Genomic DNA, 23,166 nt, shown 5'->3' on the forward strand with positions numbered 1-23,166 from the left:
TTAATAATAATACCAATTAAATGTAGATGTTTTTTTGCATTGGATATATGTACCATATCATATGGAGACAGAAACATACACATTTTACCTTATCATAAGTAGACATAATTGCAAATGATTAAATCCTTCTAATAGAAATAAAAAAATAACTATTTTGTTACGAATTTAACTTTAATTAAATGAGTTGACTCTTCACATGGGATGATTTCACTGAACAACAAAATAAAAGGAATATTGAATGATCCCCAACGATCCATCACATCTCCCAAAAATGTTTTCAACATACATCTGTAAAATGATAATCTAGAAACTAAAGCTTTGGTTGTCTTCCTCTCTCCCTGGACTCTCTCCCTGGACTCTCTCCCTGGACTCTCTCCCTGGACTCTCTCCCTGGACTACATTGAGATGATTTGTGCTTGGAACACATCATGAGGAACATGATTTCACACAATGTTCTCTCTAGTCGTTAATAGAATCAATGTGGTGCTCTTATTCTTCTCACTTTGCTTGGTGAGGTAGATTGCTGCTATAACTTGATGAGCCTTCACATACCTAACCATTTCCTTGGCTCTCTTGTAGAGTGTATCCATTGTTTTCAGTGCCATGATGTCCTTGAGGAGCAGATTCAATGCATGAGCAGCACAGCCAATGGGTGTGATGTGAGGGTAGGACTCCTCCACTTTAGACCAAGCAGCCTTCATGTTTGCAGCATTGTCTGTCACCAGTGCAAATACCTGTGAACCAATGTCCACCTCTTGAACATCAGACTCTGAGGCCTCATCTTCACTGTCACTTCCCAACCTTGTTGAGGATGGCTCATTGTCAGGCTCAAAAAGCCTCAAATTCGCCTGGGTGCCCACCAATTTTTCAACCCTTGTATTGGTCAACCTGTTGCGTGCTTTGGTGTGTGTGTGTGTGTTCCCAAACAAGGACCAGTGGCGCTCTGAGGCGGCTGATGTTGGTGGGATTTGGAGGATGATGGAGGCAACAGGGGAAAGAGCCTCAGATCCACAAAGTCTCTTCCACCAGGTGGCTGAAGAGATATGTTGGCAAGACTGCCATATTGCATATCCATCCCAAAGCCCTAGCTTAGAAGTGTACTTCGCCAGACTGCCAAGAACCTTGCACTCATCCAGGCCAAGGTGGCGAGACACGGTAGTGATAACACCATAGGCCTTGTTGATCTCTGCACCAGAAAGGATGCTCTTGCAAGCAGACAGTACTTTGGGTCCAACATGTACACTGGGGCATGTATGGGCTTCAAGCAGAAGTCTTCACGCTTTTTTAATGTATTTCAGAACTGCAGTTTCCTCTACTTGGAGCAACAGTGAAGTGGGCAGGGCAATACGGATTTCTTCTCTTACATCTGAAAGCAGAGTCTGAACATCAGACAGGATGGCTTTGTCTCCCACAATCCATGCAATGGCTACTGCTATAGGTTTCAGGAGTTTCAGGCTGTTTACCACTCTCTCCCGAAATGCATCATCCAAGGGGATCCTCTTGATGGGGCTGTTCATATCGGCAGACTGATATGGCCTTTTCTTGGAGAGACTCCTTCCCCTCCAGGAGACTGTCAAACATGATGACAACATCACCCCAACGGGTGTTGCTGGGCAGCTTCAATGTGGTGCTCTTATTCTTCTCACTTTGCTTGGTGAGGTAGATTGCTGCTATAACTTGATGAGCCTTCACATACCTAACCATTTCCTTGGCTCTCTTGTAGAGTGTATCCATTGTTTTCAGTGCCATGATGTCCTTGAGGAGCAGATTCAATGCATGAGCAGCACAGCCAATGGGTGTGATGTGAGGGTAGGACTCCTCCACTTTAGACCAAGAAGCCTTCATGTTTGCAGCATTGTCTGTCACCAGTGCAAATACCTTCTGTGATCCAAGGTCATTGATGACTACCTTCAGCTCATCTGCAATGTAGAGACCGGTGTGTCTGTTGTCCCTTGTGTCTGTGCTCTTGTAGAATACTTGTTGAGGGGTGGAGATGATGTAGTTAATTATTCCTTGCCCACAAACATTCAACCACCCAACAGAGATGATTGCAATACATTCTGATTTCTCTATGATTTGCTTGACCTTCACTTTAAATTGATTGAACTTTGCATCTAGCAAATGAGTAGATAAAGCATGTCTGGTTGGAAGGGTGTATGCTGGGCAAAAAACATTCAGAAATCTCTTCCAATACACATTGCCTGTGAGCATCAGAGGTGAACCAGTTCCATACACCACTTGAGCAAGACATTCACCAGCATTTCTCTGACTACATTCCTCCATTGAGGTTGCTTGTTGTGAGCACTGAGGGAACTTTATGCACATGGCCAGATGATTCTACATCTTTCTTGCATTCTTCACATATGATTTTGCACAGCATTTGCAAATGTATACAGCTTGTCCTTCTACATTAGCTGCAGTGAAATGTCTCCACACATCAGATAGATTTTCCTGTAAAGATTAGAGAAAAATTTGTTTAAAAAAACCCAAATACAATTCCATGTACAGATCGAGTTAAACGGTTAGACTAAACAACTCCTTTGTAAGATATATTTTTTTTAATGAAACGTATGGAAACAGGTGAATTAACACTCCTCAGTTAGCAGGCTCAAGCAAGCTAAAACCCACATGGTAGCAAAAACGAACTATCAGAAATTGTTAACAAGTTAGAAATGATTTAAACACACTTTGCTGTAGGCTACTATTTACTAGTTAACAAAATATAATGTATGTCATGTAAAATATATTCACCCCACCCAGTATTGTAATCAAAACTAACCAGAAAGCATGTGGTCCTTGGCTCAGACAGTGTAGTAGTGTGGGCTCAATAGCGTCTCATTAGTTTGCAAGATCTTGAGAATCAGCTGTACATGTGATGGAAGAATGCACTGTGCATGCAAAGGGTTGCAGTTCCATTGAATTGGGGATAGTTTATCCAAAATATGCCACAAGACCTAGAATTGCCTTATGTGTATCCCACAAAAAAAAGGTTGAATGTTGTAAGCTAACATTTCTGGTGAATTTAAGCAGAATTCCCCAAATTCCAGGGTTTAACTTCCCATGAAAAATGTCTGAAATTTATCGTAAAGTTTCCGACCCTTTGCAACCCTAGGTACTAGGAGGATAGTTATACATCTTCCAACCACGTTTCATTTGTAAAGTCAAGTCTCCGGTTTACTGACGTGAAAAGAGTGCTACAGTTATTCAATCTGTCGATGTGCCCTTGAGCAAGGAGGCTGACCCTGTAAAACAACACATTTTACTCCACCTATGTGACGACAAAACATATATATTTGTTTATTTTTGGGGGGGAGTGAATGTGGTCAATGTGGGGGATAACAACATCCTTTTTTTATCCAGTTAACATGTTCATTTAAGAGAGTGGCATTCCTATTCAATTTCTCCTATCTCTGTGAAGGGGAATGAATAGGCAGTTCTTATAAAAGCTCTTGTGGACAGTATTTTAATTAACAAATGGAATACTACAGTACTAGCAGTAGGGTTGTGTCAGAAATGTCACCATATTCCTTACATAGTGCGCTACCAAAGCCTGATCAAAAGTAGTACACTATTTAGGGAATAGGGTGCCATTTGGGATACAGATTACAATTGAAAATACCAACTGTACTGTAGTTGATCCAGAGTTATGCATGTATCATGAGGAGCTACGTTATAGTTCAAATATGCTCTAAAATGGAAATGGAAAAGATAGGGAGGAAATCCCTTTGCCGACATCTTCGTCAAACAGAGACAGTAGAGAGACACTTGCATGTCATCAGATAGATAGAGCAAGTCTACATGCTACAGTAAAACATAGTAGTTGTTTCCGGCTCAGGGGACATGGTTGAAAGTAAACCATCCAGTCGTTTAACAGCAAGCCATCCATCCACCACAGAGAGAGGAGTCCATCAACTCTCTCCACCTTCCATCCTGGAAGAGAAACAAATCTCTCTGTGTGGTTTGAGTAGTATCCTGTTTGGTTGGCCTAGTATCCTGTGTGGTTGGCCTAGTATCCTGTGTGGTTGGCCTAGTATCCTGTGTGGTTTGCCTAGTATCCTGTGTGGTTGGCCTAGCATTCTGTGTGGTTGGCCTAGCATCCTGTGTGGTTGGCCTAGTATCCTGTGTGGTTGGCCTAGTATCCTGTGTGGTTTGCCTAGTATCCTGTGTGGTTGGCCTAGCATCCTGTGTGGTTGGCCTAGTATCCTGTGTGGTTGGCCTAGCATCCTGTGTGGTTGGCCTAGTATCCTGTGTGGTTGGCCTAGCATCCTGTTTGGTTGGCCTAGTATCCTGTGTGGTTGGCCTAGTATCCTGTGTGGTTGGCCTAGTATCCTGTGTGGTTTGCCTAGTATCCTGTGTGGTTGGCCTAGCATTCTGTGTGGTTGGCCTAGCATCCTGTGTGGTTGGCCTAGTATCCTGTGTGGTTGGCCTAGTATCCTGTGTGGTTTGCCTAGTATCCTGTGTGGTTGGCCTAGCATCCTGTGTGGTTGGCCTAGTATCCTGTGTGGTTGGCCTAGCATCCTGTGTGGTTGGCCTAGTATCCTGTGTGGTTGGCCTAGCATCCTGTTTGGTTGGCCTAGCATCCTGTTTGGTTGGCCTAGTATCCTGTGTGGTTGGCCTATCATCCTGTTCGGTTGGCCTAGCATCCTGTTTGGTTGGCCTAGCATCCTGTTTGTTTGGCCTAGCATCCTGTTTGGTTGGCCTAGTATCCTAGGCATGTTAGTGCATTATATTGAAATGTGTGATTTACAACAGTCAGAATGACATCCTCATTAAAATGGCATTTGAACAGGTAAAATACATATATTTTTATATACAATTAGGTATTATGATTATGGCTCTAGATTGCAGGAAAAATCTGTTTCAGGTGTTTGAAAAATGCAAAATTCTCCAACCCCATCCATTCTTACGTACTTTGTGCCCCTCTAAATTCATGGGTGTATGACGCCCCTGCTGCTGTCTCAAAATGTATTGACCCTGTATGTATGGTCATGAATAAACAACAGTTTTAAAATTCCTAATACGTCATACAGGCACTATCTCTTTATCAACCACGTTTATTTACAAATAGGTGATTTATGTTCCCTCGGCCCAGTAAAAGCCTTATCAGTATCTCACTGCACCAGTTAATAACCAAGTGTATGTCCCAAATGGCATCCTATTCCCTATATAGTGCACTACTTTTGACCAGATCCTTATAGGCCCTAGTCAAAAGTAGTGCACTTTGTAGGGAATAGGGTGCCATTTGGGAGAACGCCCAAGTGGAAGTCATGGTGTGTTAATCACACTACAGCCGATGAGTTGGAGACTGCTCCATTTTGCTAATGTCTGTTACAATTTCAAACCAGGCCATGTATAACTAACAGGTTTAATTAGTTTGGATTGATATTCATATCACATGTCCAATGGAATAGACGCCTGACAACTCTCATCTTGTGTACTTCTCAAGAGTATCTTGTCCTGTGTCGCTTTTCCCTGTTGGATCATTTTTTTCCCCCAGTTTTTTCCATTAGATACTTTATCCTATAATGGTGTCTGTTGATCAACGAGGCCATGCTAAACAGAATTTCCCTCTCTCTCTCTCTCTCTCTCTCTCTCTCTCTCTCTCTCTCTCTCTCTCTCTCTCTCTCTCTCTCTCTCTCTCTCTCTGTCTCTGTCTCTGTCTCCCTCTCTGTCTCTCTGTCTCTCTCTCTCTCTCTCTCTCTCTGTCTCTCTCTCTCTCTCGCTCTCTCTTTCATAATACTTAGTGTATCATGTTGCAGTTGGTAATGGAAAGGGATATGAGATTACAGTTCTGTTACAAATATTCTTTAATCAACTATCAAAGAGATGTTAGCTGGTTTCTCTGATTGGGGTGAAGCCTTTTCATGTTCAGTTGACTATCCGAGGTCATTAAAGGCGCTTTCACACAAACCTACAGTAAAACCAAGAAATTAATTATTTGCTGATGTGAACCACATCTAGGCTAGTAGTTTGTTTCATTCAATATCTCTTGTATATCAATACTACAGCAGAAAGGTCCTTCTTTGTGGGATGTTGTTAATGATATTTCCAAATGTTTTGTGGCATGCTCGCATGAGATCCAGTTAGTTGCATGTGGAGAGTTGCCTTAAAAGTAAATGGCAGGATAAGCGGTCTTTTCATGCCATGTATGCTTAATGCATCCGGACAGATACGAGAACATCGCAATCAAATTAGCAGGGCTTGTCGTGCATGCTTACACAGCAGAAGCCCCAAATGTTTTTTTCTTCTCTTAGCAGCAATGACACCAACAAACGGGGGTATAACTCACAGTGACAGGGGGATTTGAGGAGCCTCCGTCAGTATTATTGCGAGGCAGCTTGTGCCCAATTGCTCCTAATACAAAGTGATTTGAAGCCATCAACACTATGTGTGACTCACCCACCCAGAGAGTCATCCACAGGCACCTGGCCCAGTTAACATGGAACATCCTCCTAATAATGCAACAATGTAGAATGTCTTGGCTCAGCTTGTCAAACTGTTGAGAGTGGTCCAGTAAATCCTCTCTTTCCACCTCCGTGATCATTTGGCACGTCTGACTCCTGTGACTCCTGCCTTTGTGATGTGGCAGTTACCACCTGCTCCCCATGGCCTGAGTGCTGCTTGTCTCAGTCTAATTTAGGGACATGTTGGCCGAAGCCATTTGAGAACAACACAGTGAGTGAAGGACAGTCCTGGTTGGCTGTCGCTGCCTGGATGACTGATGATGTGTGCTGATCTGCACTGAGTGACACATGCCACCAAACCTCCCATAAAGCTACTGTGACCTATGCTGTCATGTCACAACATTCCAAATGCTACAGTCTGCTTGTTTATCAGTGTACATTCCTGCTGCACAGTACCTAGCCATAGTTCCTTTAATGCATGCACTATGTTTTATGTTTTGTACCATGAACTCTGTAATCCTCAAGGGAGGTTTTGAATTACATTTTGCATTTGAGTAATTTAGCAGATGCTCTTATCCAGAGCGACTTGCAGTTAATGTATTCATCTTAAGATAGATAGGCCCAATATGTCAAACCATTTGATATTGACTTTCATGTTGGAATGCCTGTGCTACTTCTAATCTCTCTGCTTTACATTCGACCAGCTATGCAGCTTATGCAGTAGCACAGCATCAGAGTGGAGCATACTGTTGGATCGATGTGTGTACATGTACTGTGTGCCTCAGTGGCTTCGTGAGATAATTGCGTGCTTGTCCATGTCTTATGTCTCGCACAGTATTTTATGGCCTGTTTTGTCATGTTCCTCCAGTGTGATGTGCGATGTAAAGCTATTGATGAGACAAAGAGAACCTCCAATTGAATTCTCTGGAGTGCGTAGCCTTTATTATGACGGGAATTGTCTTTGCTTCAATAGCCCTGATTCATTACTGGAAATGAGTTAGCCTGGCCCTTCGCCAGCCAGCACCTCTCCCTTGTAAGAGCCTTTCATAAAGCCAATGCAATGGTGGAATATGGTTATTATGAAAGCAAATGCTAATGGGGCTTTAATGAGCGTGCTAGAATTCTAGATGTTGATGTGAAGAGGAGATCACGCCCCCAAATCAAAGATACTGTAGTTTACAAAAACAACATCAGCAAGTTGTTAGATATTGAACAGTGAATCATCTTAAAACAGAGTGCATATTTGAGTTTTATCTGATAGTGTCATGCTTTACCTTATTATGCCACTTGTTCCCTTACACACACACACACACACACACACACACACACACACACACAGCGCGCGCGCGCGGTCAGCGACGGCCCTCAATCTAGTTTAGTTCTCACTGGTGACCTCCCTCACCCTGCATTGATAGCAGCAATGGGTGATAGGGTCAGTCTGCTGGGGACTGATAAACTCAGCGCACAGCGGCAGTCCGTCCGACAACGCTGAATGCAATCACTCAAGAATGACCCAGGCATCGCTGGGTCGGAGGGTTGGACCTAATCTATCTCCATAGCAACTGTCCAGGTACATCTGACTGTGACTGCGGTCGGTCAGCCAGCTGGGAGAGTTGGTGGGAACCAGCGTCGACGTGGCAACACAGTGGCGATACAGAGGGAGAGCCCTGATGAGGTATCCTGGTGATTATCAGATAAAGATAATGGGGTTGATTGCCTCTTACAGGGCATGTATAGAGAGAACACCATTGAGCTGCCAGAGAGAGGCAGGACAGGACAATACTGTAAGATGGAAGGGAAAGTTATCTCTCTGTCTGCTGTTCTTGGAAGTTGTGGAGTTTCTACGGTATGGGCTGAAGGTAATGGTGGATTGGACAGTACCATACGCCCCAACATCAGTCATTTTAGGTGTACTATAGTTAGAATTTTGGAATGATAAAAAAACAACATAATTTTCTAGCTCCTCCTCCTCCTTGTTCTGTCAATAGTTAAGGAATCCCCTCACCTTAAGGCTGCTGCCAGTCTCTTTTCATCCGAGGAAGGTTACTTTTTGTAGATTGACAACACAGACAGATCCATGTCTGCTGGTGAAGTTTAAGCACAAGAAGTAACATGAAAACCTTTTCCAACCTGAAGCTGAATCTGACGCTGAAATGCATGAAATATTGGACAATTAATATTTCAGAATAACTCTAGTCAGGAACTTTCTGTTGTTGTGCTGAGTGATGAGATTTGCTTGATTAGCAGGTCCCATTCAGACTCTCTAACCATCTGTTTAAAACCCATGTCTCCTGACCCTATCATCCTAACACCAGCACTATTCTTCTGTGGTGGCAGAATGGTGGGTGTGCAGTCCAATCGTCCCTGTAATGGATGTGAATGTTCCTCACAGCCTTGTGATTACATAAGATATACAGCTCCGTTTGCGATGCCTGGTGGTTCAGGGGGAACGTGTCTTATTAAAGCAATAAAAATGACTCCAATAATGTTTAATGAGCTCACCAACTGGAGGGAAAAAAAGGCAATTTGGCATTTTAAAGATATATTACCTTATCTGTCTTTGTCTGTCGGATAAAGCCGCAAGTCTCTAATGTTCCATTTTTTGTGCCACTGAAAATATTAAAATGAACATGAGTATTGATTGGAACCAGAGGCTGCAAAAGAGAGACACTCTATCATCTTCTCTGCAAGAAGTGGGAGGATAAACTTTTTGTAACAGAATATTTTTGTTTCCTACTTTAAATATATATATATATATTTTTTAATTTACTCCCTTTTCTCCCCAATTTCGTGGTGTCCAATTGTTAGTAATTACTATCTTGTCTCATCGCTACAACTCCCGTACGGGCTCCGGAGAGACGAAGGTCGAAAGCCATGTGTCCTCCGTGGCACAGCTTGCGCTGCGATGCAGTGCCCTAGACCACTGCGCCACCTGGGAGGCCCTGTTTCCTACTTTTTAATGACGTACAATATGTTTTTAATGTATTATACAGCTCTTAGCTACGTTAAATCTAAAAACAGATTTTCATGAAGCCAATATAGGTTGAAAACTTATCAAACAAATATATATAAACAAAGGTGTTGACCTTGTTGATCTCATTTTACTGATAACTGTCCTCAGCGATATGTTTGTACCAAGTTAATGTGCTCCTCATGTCTCCTCGTGTTTGGAATGCCAGTGCCAGTGGATTTGTAACAATAGATTTTACCTGAGGATTATTTGGTTGCATCTCAGGTATTACAGGATTACAAGGGATTATGTGTTGAACTAGATTATGAGTTCAAATGTTTAAACTGGTACGGTACTTGACCTGCGACACTCTGATTGGACCTGTAATCAAAATAAGCGAAGCATGTTGTGATGTGTCATTTTTCTTTACGTAACACTGTTTATTTTTAGTTGTCAGACATTTAATGACGGCCATAATTCCTGTGGAGTTCTTTACAACATGGACCATTGTCTAAACTGTCCTTATGCACAACATGGACCTTTGTCTAAACTGTCCTTATGCACAACATGGACCTTTGTCTAAACTGTCCTTATGCACAACATGGACCTTTATCTAAACTGTCCTTATGCACAACATGGACCTTTGTCTAAACTGTGCTTATGCACAACATGGACCTTTGTCTAATCTGTGCTTATGCACAACATGGACCTTTGTCTAATCTGTCCTTATGCACAACATGGACCTTTGTCAAAACTGTGCTTATGCACAACATGGACCTTTGTCTAATCTGTGTTTATGCACAACATGGACCTTTGTCTAATCTGTCCTTATGCACAACATGGACCTTTGTCTAAACTGTCCTTATGCACAACATGGACCTTTGTCTAAACTGTGTTTATGCACAACATGGACCTTTGTCTAATCTGTGCTTATGCACAACATGGACCTTTGTCTAATCTGTCCTTATGCACAACATGGACCTTTGTCTAATCTGTGTTTATGCACAACATGGACCTTTGTCTAATCTGTCCTTATGCACAACATGGACCTTTGTCTAATCTGTGTTTATGCACAACATGGACCTTTGTCTAAACTGTCCTTATGCACAACATGGACCTTTGTCTAATCTGTCCTTATGCACAACATGGACCTTTGTCTAAACTGTCCTTATGCACAACATGGACCTTTGTCTAATCTGTCCTTATGCACAACATGGACCTTTGTCTAAACTGTCCTTATGCACAACATGGACCTTTGTCTAATCTGTCCTTATGCACAACATGGACCTTTGTCTAATCTGTCCTTATGCACAACATGGTCTGACAGGACCATCAATCAACACGTTCAATTGAGGCTTGCAAATTCATCCTTCAGAACCCATTATGAACTATGGCAAAAAAATATAACTGAATTCACTTAAATCTCAGTGTCCATCAGTTTCCGACCAGTTTTTTTCCCGGTGTTATCTTGCAGCTTGGTGAGGAAACCTTCAACAGAGCCAAGCTCCTGAACGTGGGCTACACCGAGGCCCTGAAGGATGCAGAGTATGACTGCTTCATCTTCAGCGACGTGGACCTCATCCCTATGGACGACCGTAACCTCTACCACTGTTACGACCAGCCACGACACTTTGCCATCGCTATGGACAAGTTTGGCTTTAGGTAGGTCAATTGTATTGTGTACTCTCGCTCCCATGTATATTTACTCTAAAATAAATCTGTTATTCATTTTCTGAGCCTATTCTCCTACCATCTTAAGCTTATTAATTTGGAAAGGGATAGTCCTCATATAAAAGTTTGAAGGTATTGTTTTGGGACTGCACACGTGATCTGTACAGGATGATGTAACCAAAAGTACTGTTGGAGGCTCATCCCCAGTTCATTTGACTGACTTTAAGATGAACGTTCCCTCTGTCTTTCATTGGAATCCGCCCAGCGCTCTCTGATGTTTAATTTTCTGTATGGGGCCAAAGAGCAACCCAATCCTAACACATTATTATATATTGTTTTGGTTAATGTCAGCAGTCAATAAATATTTTTGGTGGTATCATTTTACGAATAACTTTACCTGCTGTTGATAACACAAGCATTTTAATGTCGAATTGAATACCCACAACTTTATCCAGTGAATGTGTCCTGCCCCTACTGTACACTGACACCCACAGCCTGAGTTAAAGGGAGCTTTTTCTCACATCTAACTCAGCCCTATCCACATACTTGATAGCCTTGAAATTGGCAATATAGTTACAAAAAGCCCTGAACACACTCATGCCTAACAGACAAATTCACCCCAATGCCATTTTACCTGCTTGGATATGCAATTAAAATTGCTGTGTAATTTGTGACAGATTGATTGAACACAATTCCTCAGCATCTAGCCAGGCTTTGTATCCAGTGCATGTGGACTAAGCAGCCTTTTTGCTAAACATCTTATGCAAGTCCCTCAATGCACCAGCGTTGACTGCTAATATCAATAAACTGTGATGATAATCCCATTTCTAAACTGTATGGAATTCACACTAGAGGGGCTTTCTCCTGGCTACAACATTACTTTCTCTAATGACTCACACATCCTCCAGCAAATAGGCTGCTTAGAAACACACATGCACGCACAGACACACACAGCCACGGATGCACGCATACAAGGACACACACACACACACAACATTTTCTCTATATTGTTTGTGTGAAGGCTGCTGCTACAGCAGATGTCCTCATTAGTTTTTTGCTTGTTGTCTTTTTACATAAAGCTCCCTGTCGCTGGCTCTGTCTGACGTCACAAACACACACACACTCACCACTGGCCTGAGGCAGACTCCAGGCACCCGCCATGATACTCGGCTAACCTTCTGCACCGTGGAACATTACAATGGGGCTCTGTAGAAAGGCTCTCTCTCCATCTCCAAATCTTCTGCATATCTTCAAGTCATGTGCATAAATAATAGCACCTCACATCAAGTGACACTTTTTCCCTTTAACTTTTGAAGCAATCCGAGCTACTGTAGCTATAGAAACAATACATTGTTCATTTATATATTTTTATTTTGTTACTTTTGCTCGCATTCTTATAGTACGTGTTATGTTGTAATTTTCAGTTGTCTTGAATGCAATACAGTAGAGTATCCATATTTGACAGGCTTGTTTTTTTAAAGGCCAGGATCTGTAATGAACCTCAAATCTGACAACCGCCTCAATGCTTTGACAGTTATTTTCCCCTTGCAGGCTTCCTTACGCTGGGTACTTTGGCGGGGTTTCTGGGCTGAGCAAAAAACAGTTTCTCAAGATCAATGGCTTCCCCAACGAGTACTGGGGCTGGGGAGGAGAGGATGACGATATCTATAACAGGTAGGACTGCATGGCAGAAATATTCAAAAAAACACCCATCAATCCCAACACAGCACAGTACCAGAAAAAGAATGGTGCAGCCGTTTTATTTGACACTTAGATCATAGCTGATACAGTAATTTGCATATTGGTTAGAATATTTTTACCTTTATTTAACTAGGCAAGTCAGTTAATTAAGAGCAAATTCTTATTTACAATGACGGCCTACTTTGGCCACACCTGGACGACGCTGGGCCAATTGTGCGCCGCCCTGTGGGACTCACAATCACGGCCGGATGTGATACAGCCTGTAATGATGCACTCTTGCACTGCGATGCAGTGACTTAGACTGCTGCGCCACTCGGGAGCAGTATCAGTCATCGCTACTTTAACAGCTTTGAATGATTTAACGCTGATAACATTCTAAAGGCACAGATGAGGTATTAAAAGAGTGAAGTAGGCACAGCTATAGGTCTTTTTAAACGCAAAATGTATGCCTGGCCTGTCACTTTACTTTATCATTGAATGCTTTTTTCCTGAATGTCCAGATAGAATGTCATTCTCTCGCAGTGCTGCTAGCTCACAGACAGTCAAAACTTTAATAGCATGATAGTAGCTGCAATAGATTTGATCCATTAAAGCATCAAGATTTCCCCTGAGATGTTTCCTTCAACAGAGCTATTTTTGTTTCAGTGGATGTTGTGGGATGCGCTGGGATGTTATCCTCCTGCATGCTGCTGCTCAGGCCAATACATGAGCGTGAAAGGCTACATTCAATGTTGTAGACACCAAAATAAGCATGTATAAAAAAAACATAAAGGTTGTCTTTCATTGAAATCTAGAATATTTTCAGGGCTCACTTGTTTTAATATAATTTTATATAAAGCAATTTGAAATGTCCTTGAATATACACTGGATCTCATGGCCAGGCAGAGAGGGGACTGATGATGATGGTGTTAGGCTAGCTTGCAGCAGAGTGAATAGACTCAGGCTACGTCCCAAATGACACTCTATTGCCTATATAGTGTACTACTTTTGTCTCTGGTTAAAAGTAGTGCACTATATAGGGAATAGGGTACCATTTGGGATACAGACCCAGACTGTGCTGTGCCTAGGGGGATGCTGTTGGTCTCTCCCCTAGGCACTCAGCGAGATGGTGATGTGTGAGTGATGGGGCCTGGGCTGTTGCTGGTGTCTCTCTTTCTCTCCCCCTCTCTTACAGACCCTGTGGGGATGGCTCCTTTCCCTGAGTCTAGCTGCTACAGGACATGGCATCCTAGCCCAAATTGGGGCCTGCCAACACAATCCCAGCTCGGGGGAATCCATGTCCCTGTTCAGTGCTTTGAGGCCGTGCCCACAGTCTGTTGATCAGAGGTCCAAGGGATGTCAGTGACAGCACTCTTCCCTCTTTAAAATCACATCTTCTTTGTAGGCTAGCATATGGGTCCTTCCACATAAAAAAAACACAAGAAAGAGGATTTTGACACCTACCATATCAGATTGTTCTGAAATCGTTTTTGTAGTTAGTGACAGATACGATTAGCATTCCTGAAACATTATTTTGTTTAAATATAATTTGATCTCTGAGAAATTAAACTAATTGATTGCATCCAAATTTGCCATTTTAATTTGTAGGATTCAGATAATATTCAATAAATATAGTACCCAACATCCAATTTGGACTTAACTTCTTCCTACCAATGAGTAAGCCATGAAGGAATCGCAACAAAATGTCAAAAGCCACCCACGGACCCCCATACCCTATGCCAATCCCACCTCAACAACCAGTATACCAGTTCTCTATGTTTGACAAGTAGTGTGAAGCTATGGCTTGTAGTATTACTTCTCCATACCATGTAATGTAGAGAACCCAGCCACAAAGTCATAACAGCTTTCCCAATTTGGCAACAAATGCTACTCCGGTGGGAAAAATCAATAGGCGAATATCACAGACAATCACTGGCGTGTAAGTAATACTGTGAAACACTATGATTCCAATATTAGTGCTAGATATGTTATGGACATTATCTGAAATTACAATGCTAAAATTACAAATATTAAAAATAAGTGTAGCAACTTTCATTTCCATGAGATAAAATTTCAACAAAATAATGTTTAATGCATGTCAATATTACTTGTTTGTATCTACAGAAATGATTTCAGAACAATCTGAGATGGTGGGTGTCATTGCTTGCTGAAATGACATGGAATGACTCCTATGACTTGTAGAGAAATTTGATTGATTCCTTTGTGACAGTAAGGTTCAGTGGGTTCAGCCTAAAGCAGGGACTGCACCTGCCTGGAGTGCACTATGTGGCACTGGCATACTGGCTCACAATCCCGTATTGTAATAATAGCTGATGCCTCACACACTCTGTGATGTAGCACAACAGATCTTCCAGCAATGAGAGAGGCTAACTCAGATTAGAGTGATTAAGGGGAATAGTGTGTTACTGTGTTGACACATTGTAGTTCAGAAGAGCACAGTCACCAAGAATCCAACCACAGTTAATGTTAGAGCAGTAAAGACAAAACATACATTTTATGAATCATGATTTTTCATACCTTTATTTAACTAGACAAGTCAGTTAATAACACATTCTATTTTCTATGACGGCCTAGGAACAGTGGGTTAACTGCCTTGTTCAGGGGCAGAACAAAAGATTTTTACCTTGTCAGCTCAGGGATTTGTACTGGCAACCTTTCGGTTACTGGCCCAACACTCCAACCACTAGGCTACCTGCCGCACCCAATCTATGATTCATAACCTATTAACATGTGTTAAGACCTCAAAGTGCATTTTGTGACATTTCCATTTTGTCATTTATTTACATCATATCTTGGTTAAACTGCAGAGGCTATGCTGTGCTGTAACTCCAGTGACAGCATAGCACACTTAGTGGTGATGCATGGTAGTGCACTCAGAGCCTTGCTGTGTGAACGGTAGCACAATATTGTGGGGAGTTCCTTGTTTATTGTAGTGCTTTTTGGAACTGTGCCATGCTGTCAGAACCTGCAGGGGAAAATCCCTTATGATTTGCTTGGAGGGAATACCTCATGTTACAGACGGTGCCAACTTTAAAAAAAATAATCATAGGTCTTTTTGGAAAAATGCCTGAGTTGATTTACCCCCACTCAAACAAACAGTTAAAGGGAAGAGGGTGGTTATTTTCCTGGCGTTTTTTAATGGACTATTTTGGGCTTACCTCCTCCTGATGTCTGTCCATTCTCCTTCTTTTGTTAGAAAAAATCTAGATAATGAAATTATTTTGAATGTACATTCAGACACTTAATTGAACTCTATGGTGTTCCTTAAGGGCCCAGTATCCTCCGTTTACTAAGTACCATAGTATTGATTATCTCACACCTGGATTACCCATGCAAGGCTAACCATTGATTGGGAGATAGAGTTGACACTGAGCTCCGTCATCACCATACAGTTTCATTCAGTAAAGGAAGGAAGGGTAGACAGAAATAGCTGGAGGTGATGGTGGCATTACTGGAGAAACAGATAGATGACACTATTTTCCCTGCTTCCTGTAGAGCCCATTCACCCTGAGACCAGCAACTGGAATGGAAGGATACTTAAAAAACTCTCTCTATCACCCCTCCTGGGCATGTACGCACAACTGAAGAGCAGCAGATCCATCCAGTGTCTTGGATGGGCAACTCCTTGGCTGTCAGCATCTGTGCAGTGAAACAGGGACCTGGAGGGACAGTTAGTTCCCTCATATTTACTTCTACTACAAGGTGACTAACTGTCAGAGCTCCGACTGTCTCTTGTGACAGACAGACAGACAGGCTCTGTCTGGTGGCAAGTGCTCTCCCTGGCCTAGACGTACACCTGGCTGATATTGAAAAATATACAAGTCATAGCCTATTTCATGGGCATAAGTGGTCCGTTAATACGTTAACTATCATAGGATTTTCCCTAACAAACACCTAACAGTCCAGACACTATCTATTCTACATTTACATAGTGCACAGTGTCACTCTACTGTGTTCTGTCTTTAATAGAGAGAGGGAGATACAGGAGAAAAATGCCAGCTTTGGCAGGATTCTCATTTCTCGATTGCCCTTGTGTGGCTATTTCTAATTAGAGGGAGACAGGAGGGAGTGGATAGAGAGTGGGCAGGCAGGCAGCAGAGCTTGAACCACCGCAGTCAGCAAGACAGACAGAGCACACACTCAATCCAACATGAGCGATTTCAGGTTCGTTCCACTCATCTCCTCATCTCTCCCCAATGGCTTCATTCTCTGCAGCACTCCATTCATTTCGGTTCTGATGAGGTAATGCCGCAGATTCCAATTCCCCTGGACTCCAAGAGTCTAATGCATTTAAGAAAGACTGGAGAGAAATGGGAAAAAAGCTAGTGAAATTCTTCATTAATTCAATCAAAAGGGCACGCAAGGCCAAATTAGCTGTCCAGACATCTGTATCAAAATTACCACTGTGCCTCAGGAAAACAATTATTTTTTGTTGCAATATTTAACAGGTACACAGAGAGTGAATGATATCAGTGGCAATGTGAGAATACAAAGGAAGTCAACAAAGGAACAACTATTGCAATGTGTATGTATTGAGCGAGAGAAACCATTTTGCAGGAATGTCAACCATACATCAACCATACACACAACTGATAATGTTACTACTTCTGTTTCTTCTCCTTTCTCTAAGCCTGAATAATACTTTGCTTTCAAGGGCAATGTTAATTTAGGAAAACAGATATTTTGCTTCTCAACAAAGAACATCTTATGCCATTGTGCCTGAAAGCAGAGTGAAGAACAGATATTTAAAAAAAATATGTTGTGAAAGGTTGTTTTTCCTTTCATTTTTCCTTTCTACCAAAAACGCTTTGTATTATATTATTATATTATATCGCTCAATGCTCTCTCTTCATCATGGCCCCTTCTGAGAGTTTTGAAAAGGTTTGATGGAGGGAGTTCAAGGAATCTGGTTCAGAATGAAAGGGCCCACAGATCCTTGGCACAGCGCTGTTCAATACGATTGAGCCAATTTTGTGTGCTCGCTGGGCTGAGACAGCAGCATGTGAAGGCATGGAGGAGAGAAGTCAAGCTAATGAGTCGAAGGGTGCAGCAGCAGCACATGGATCCCCATGGCTTTTGACTAAACACAACAGTAAATTATAAAGAAGACCTGTCAGAGGCCCATGTTGTTGACCCATGTTTCATATAGTACAGCTCATGTCATGGACACTACATCTTGCAATCATTCAAGGTCTCTGGTGAAGACTATTCCCAGAACGTGTCCAAATATTTACTCTTCAACTTGTACTAAAGTAAAGAAATGGTTAAAAAAAAAGGATGTATGCCTTACCTCCTCCTGATCTGTCCATTCTTCTTTTGGTAGAAAATAATGTAGTTAAATCAATTATTTTGAAAGTTCTTTCAGACACTTGGTGGTCCTTAAGGACCCAACATCCTCACCTTACTCCTCAAACTAAGTGCCATAGTATTGATTAACTCACACCTGGATTACCCAGCCAAGCCTAACCATTGATTGGGAGATATAGCTGAGACTGTGCCCATCCCCCTGCCTGCCCCTTTATCTCCTTGAAATCACTGCAGATGGTTGAAGCTTTTTCAACCTGATACCTTGAAACCACAGTGAACACTACAGAATGTCCTGAAGCCAAATAAGTCACTGAATAGCTCAGTTTCCAGCTGGACTGAATGATCATCATCAGGTATATGTTATTTAACACAGACCCAGTTAGTTTTAGTAGCTTCTGCCAAGCACTAAATGAGCAAGGTAAACATACCTATTCTGGTTGAATTTTTATTTGACTAGGCAAGTCAGTTAAGAACAAATTCTTATTTACAATGACTGCCTAGAAACAGTGGGTTAACTGCCTTGTTCAAGGGCAGAACAACGCTCTAACCACTAGGCTACATGCCACCCTGTTGCATACAGTAGGCTTCATCCCAAATGGCATCATATTCCCTACACAGTACACTCATTATGACCAGAGCCATCCCACTGGACACAAACTGGTTGAATCAATGTTGTTTTAATGTAATTTGTCAACATATTGTGACATGGAATCTACGTGGAAAATACATTGGATTTGAAAAAAAGTAATCCACGTAAACAGGTTGTTTTGAGGATGAAATTTCAACCACAGGATTATGTCATCATGGTAACCAAATTTCAATATAAACAAACCTTGTTTAAAATATGTTGAATTTGTACCTTTAAAACAATGTCTGATCTTCAACATTATATCCTCTATCAGAACAAAATACAATAGGCTGGGCAGCACCTCTTACTGGAGAATTGATCTATCTATAGCTACCCTTTGGTCTCTCATCCAGGGTTTTAACCAAACCCAGCCCTGCTTAGCTATGATATTTGTCCCTGACTGTGCTATCGTGAGAATCATTGTTGAGAGATCTCCACTTAAAAATGTATTAGATTCACTGATTCTATCGAAGTCATTCCAAAGGGTAGGTTTAACAGAGAGCATTAAATGTGACCATATTTTATCACTCATATATCATAAATTATGCTATTTAGGCCTATATAGAATTTTCTAAGTCATCAATATTGTTTCAAATCAACCCAGAATTCAACTAAAAATAGACAATACAATATGCCTAGGGTTTCAAGCTCTGGTTGATTTCAAATGTAATGATATTTAGTGATATTGAATGGTGTTTGTCAACCCAACCAAATATCAACATTAGAAGGAGATGTATCCTCTGCTTGGATAATTCCATCTGTGCCACTGACTTAGGCGCCTTTAATTCCAGTTGGATGCACGTCTCCATCTCAACCAAAAATATAAGTTAAATAATATCTAAAGTGCATTTAAAGTTTTAATCGGTTTAGTGCTATTCTTTAACTCAGAATTTTGATTGAGATGGAGACGTGAATCTAACATATCAGTTATTAATTTGTAGCTAAACTGGAATTAAAGCCAAACTAAGTCAGTGGCACAAGCAACACTGAACCATGCATGAGAGCACCAACTGTTCCGGACGACTGTGTGATCTCTCTCTCTGTAGCGTATGTGAGTAACACCTTTAAACAGGTTAACATTTGCAAGGCCGGGGGGCCAGACTGAATACCAGAATGAGTACTAAGCGCATGCGCTGACCAGCTGGTAAGTGTCTTCACTGATATTTTCAACCTATCCCTGACCCGGTCTGTAATAACAACTTGTTTCAAGCCTACCACCATAGTCCCTGTGCCCAAGAACGCCTAGGTAACCTGCCTATATGACTATTGCCCTGTTGCAATCACATCTACAGTCATTAAATTATTTAAAAGGCTAGTCAACACCATCATCCCAGACACCCAATCCAGTTCTTCTAAACAAGCTACCCACTGCTGCTACTGTCTTAACCCTACAGTGGGTTAACTGCCAGAAAGACAGATTTTTACCTTGTCAAAATGTTTACCTGGGATTCGATACAGCAACCTTTCGGGTACTGGCCCAACGCTCTAACCACTAGGCTACCTGCCGCCACTATATGTACATAACTACCTCAAATACCTCATACATCAACTCGGTACTGGTACTCCCTGTAAATATCCATGTCATTTTTACTAGTCATTGTTATTTGTTATTCACTGGTTCACTATATCTATTTTATTTATTTATTTTTAAATCTTAACTCTGCGTTGTTGAAAAAAGACCCGTAAGTTAGCATTTCACTGTTAGTCTACACCTATTGAAGCATGTGACAAATAACATTTGATTTGAACCTATTTTTTTAAACAGGCAATCCTTAGTGCTATTGTTTCTGGGTCAAGAATACACAAGGGGAATATTTTGAATTCACTCTCTGCATTATGTATTACCAAACCTTCTCGCTGTTGTTACTTGCAGAAAACACACAAACTCTAACACAACAGAAACACCCTTACTGTACACACACACGGACACAAACACACACAGAGACAGACAGACACGCACTCACGTGCGCACAAACACACAGTGTTTATGTTATTGATCGCCAAGTACTCCAGAGAAAGAGGGAGGTTCAGAGAGAGAGGCAGAAGCTAGCTTAGTGACCCAGCTGGAGCAATGTGATGCTCAAATGACAAATGCAGGGAGGGTCATTTCTTTTATCCAGGGGCTTCACACGGATAAAGAGGCAAGGGGGATATTATAATGACCTCATTCTTCAAGCAATCAAGCAGCTGGAAGCAGCATTTTACTCAAACAAATGGCTTTGTTTTCCAAGACAGTTAGCATGGAGGCTTAGGCTGGTCTCTTCAGGAAAGCTAAGAAACACTTAATGGGAAGAGCCTGGATTCTCTTCAATCTGTTCTACTGAATTTGTTTTCATAAATGTTCTCTTTGACTCGCTTGGCATTTTCTTCTCATCTGGGCTAATGAGGCTTTGATGGCGGGATGCAGAAGCAATATGTTTTACCGTTTGTTTGTCAGTCAGTAAGTGCGAGGCCCACAGATACAAACTGTCAGGCTTGGCTGCACCAATAACACAGGAGATTTAGAATGAATCAGAGCATTACAGAGTGAAATAAAACCATTTCATCCCATCTTGGGGACCAAACATTGTAAACACCCAAACAAACACACGGTTCCATGTTGCTGCGTGAATGAATATCATTTCTTATTTTCCTCCATCTAGGTCTAGGATAGGCTTGCTTTACCCCATTTTTGTTGCATTACAGCTGAAGCTTAACTCAAGATTGCTATTACAGTGTCTCGTTATGGCTGGCATTGCTACAGCTGCTTTGGAGCAGTTATGACTTCCCAATTGGCAACCGACAGTATTTCTTATGTAGTGTACTTCTTTTGACCAGGGCCCATAGGGCTCTGGGCAAAAGTAGTGCACTATGTAGGGAATAGGCTGCCATTTGGGATGCACATTCTAACTGATTCTTTCTAAAGCATGACTCCTCTGTTGTAGGATCACCCTCAACGGGATGAAGGTGGTTCGACCGGACGTCCGGATCGGCCGCTACAGGATGATCAAACACGAAAGAGACAAGCACAATGAACCCAACCCACAAAGGTTTGCCTTTGATTCCTATCTTTTCCTCCCTAGACACTAGCCTGGCCCCAGATCAGTTTGTGCTGTCTTGCGAACAATGACATAGAAGTTGGCAAGACAGCACAAACAGATCTAGGACCAGGCTATTTTTTCCTCCCTAAACACAACATTCATTCTAACTATAGAATGTACAGAAAGTGTAGGTTCTCTAGCTATTGTTTGCTCAGTTACCAAAGTTGTCTTTTTGATAAAGGTTGTCTCACATTCACACATTATACTACCATCTTACGATTGAAGGCTGCTCTAAGATAAATCCCCCATATCATAGATTTGGCAGGAAAATAACACCTCATAGAAATGGATCATCACTGTTTATTCACTGCTAAGAGGGCTCTTTCATGCATGAATAGCCAACCCATCAATGACTCTAAAAAGAGCAGATCGATAACAGCATGGCTATATGCAGCACTGTTAGTTGTGATTGTTCCTAAACCTCAGAACCCTACAGAGCTGAGCTGCAATTTGCAAAACAGTTATTGCATAGCATGAATGGACTCACTGTAGAATTTACAGACTTTTATTGATCACATCTAACCCCCTAGCTGGCTCTTACCATGATAGAAAGGCCAAAAAACCACGGGTAGCCATTTAATCCTTGGGCTACTCTTGTTATTCATTTCCCATGAACTCCCAGTCCCTAGGACTCCCAGTGTGCGAAGATAACAGCCACAGAAAACAACAATCATTCTGACGAGTGCCTCATACATACGAATAATGAACCAATGCAGACCCCTTGTATCGCAAGCTCGAGAGCGTGATAAACTAATTTCCATGGGAGATGAGAGAATAACTGAATTAAAAGGAATTTGTTGTTACTGCGCTTATAGCCGTGGGAAGTAGGAGTGCTGAGGTTGCTGCAGCACACCATAAAAAATAGGAATAAAACAAATATGTAATACATGTTTTTTAGAATAATAGGATGGATATATTTTGTACTGATTTTGGCGAGAGCGAAACCTCTTCCTCTGCAGCAACACCCAAAAAATATTGCAGCACCCCCACCCCCAAACTACTTCCCACGGCTATGACTGCGCCTAATGTATTGAAACACGTTGATGTAAGAGGGGTTTGCTGTGCTGACAGAGCCAGGGAAGCATGCTGTTGTCTGTTTGGCTTGTGGCTGTGTGGTGACAAGTTGATGGGTTGATACATGATCAAAGTACTTACCATGCAATCCCAATCAACATGATGCATCTTGAATGGCACCCTATCCCCTTCATGGTGCACTACTTTTGAACAGGGCCCATAGGGCTCAGGGCCCTGGTCAACAGTGGTGTACTTTATAGGGAATAGGGTCCCATTTGACGCAACAAATGTCCCTAATCTGATACCATCACTTATTACTAGGTTGACCACATTTAAAATACCCAAATGCAGGACAAAAGCATTATATATTTATTTTTTGGCAGACCCCCCCCCCCCCCCCCCACCACCACA

The 23,166-nt window shown here is 41.9% G+C and overlaps 1 protein-coding gene across 1 annotated transcript in view; it reads left to right on the forward strand.

Moving 5' to 3' along the window:
* Positions 1-23,166, forward strand: part of LOC110530319 (beta-1,4-galactosyltransferase 2) — a 147,225-nt gene that overhangs the window by 105,716 nt on the left and 18,343 nt on the right. The window contains exons 4-6 of the mRNA XM_021613255.3: positions 10,829-11,016; positions 12,577-12,699; positions 21,586-21,690. Coding sequence (XP_021468930.1) covers positions 10,829-11,016; positions 12,577-12,699; positions 21,586-21,690 — 416 coding nt within the window. The remainder of the gene's footprint in view (positions 1-10,828; positions 11,017-12,576; positions 12,700-21,585; positions 21,691-23,166) is intronic.

This window comes from Oncorhynchus mykiss, chromosome 8 (assembly GCF_057628025.1).
Source record: "Oncorhynchus mykiss isolate SJ-2025 chromosome 8, ASM5762802v1, whole genome shotgun sequence".
NCBI classification, from domain to species: domain Eukaryota; kingdom Metazoa; phylum Chordata; class Actinopteri; order Salmoniformes; family Salmonidae; genus Oncorhynchus; species Oncorhynchus mykiss.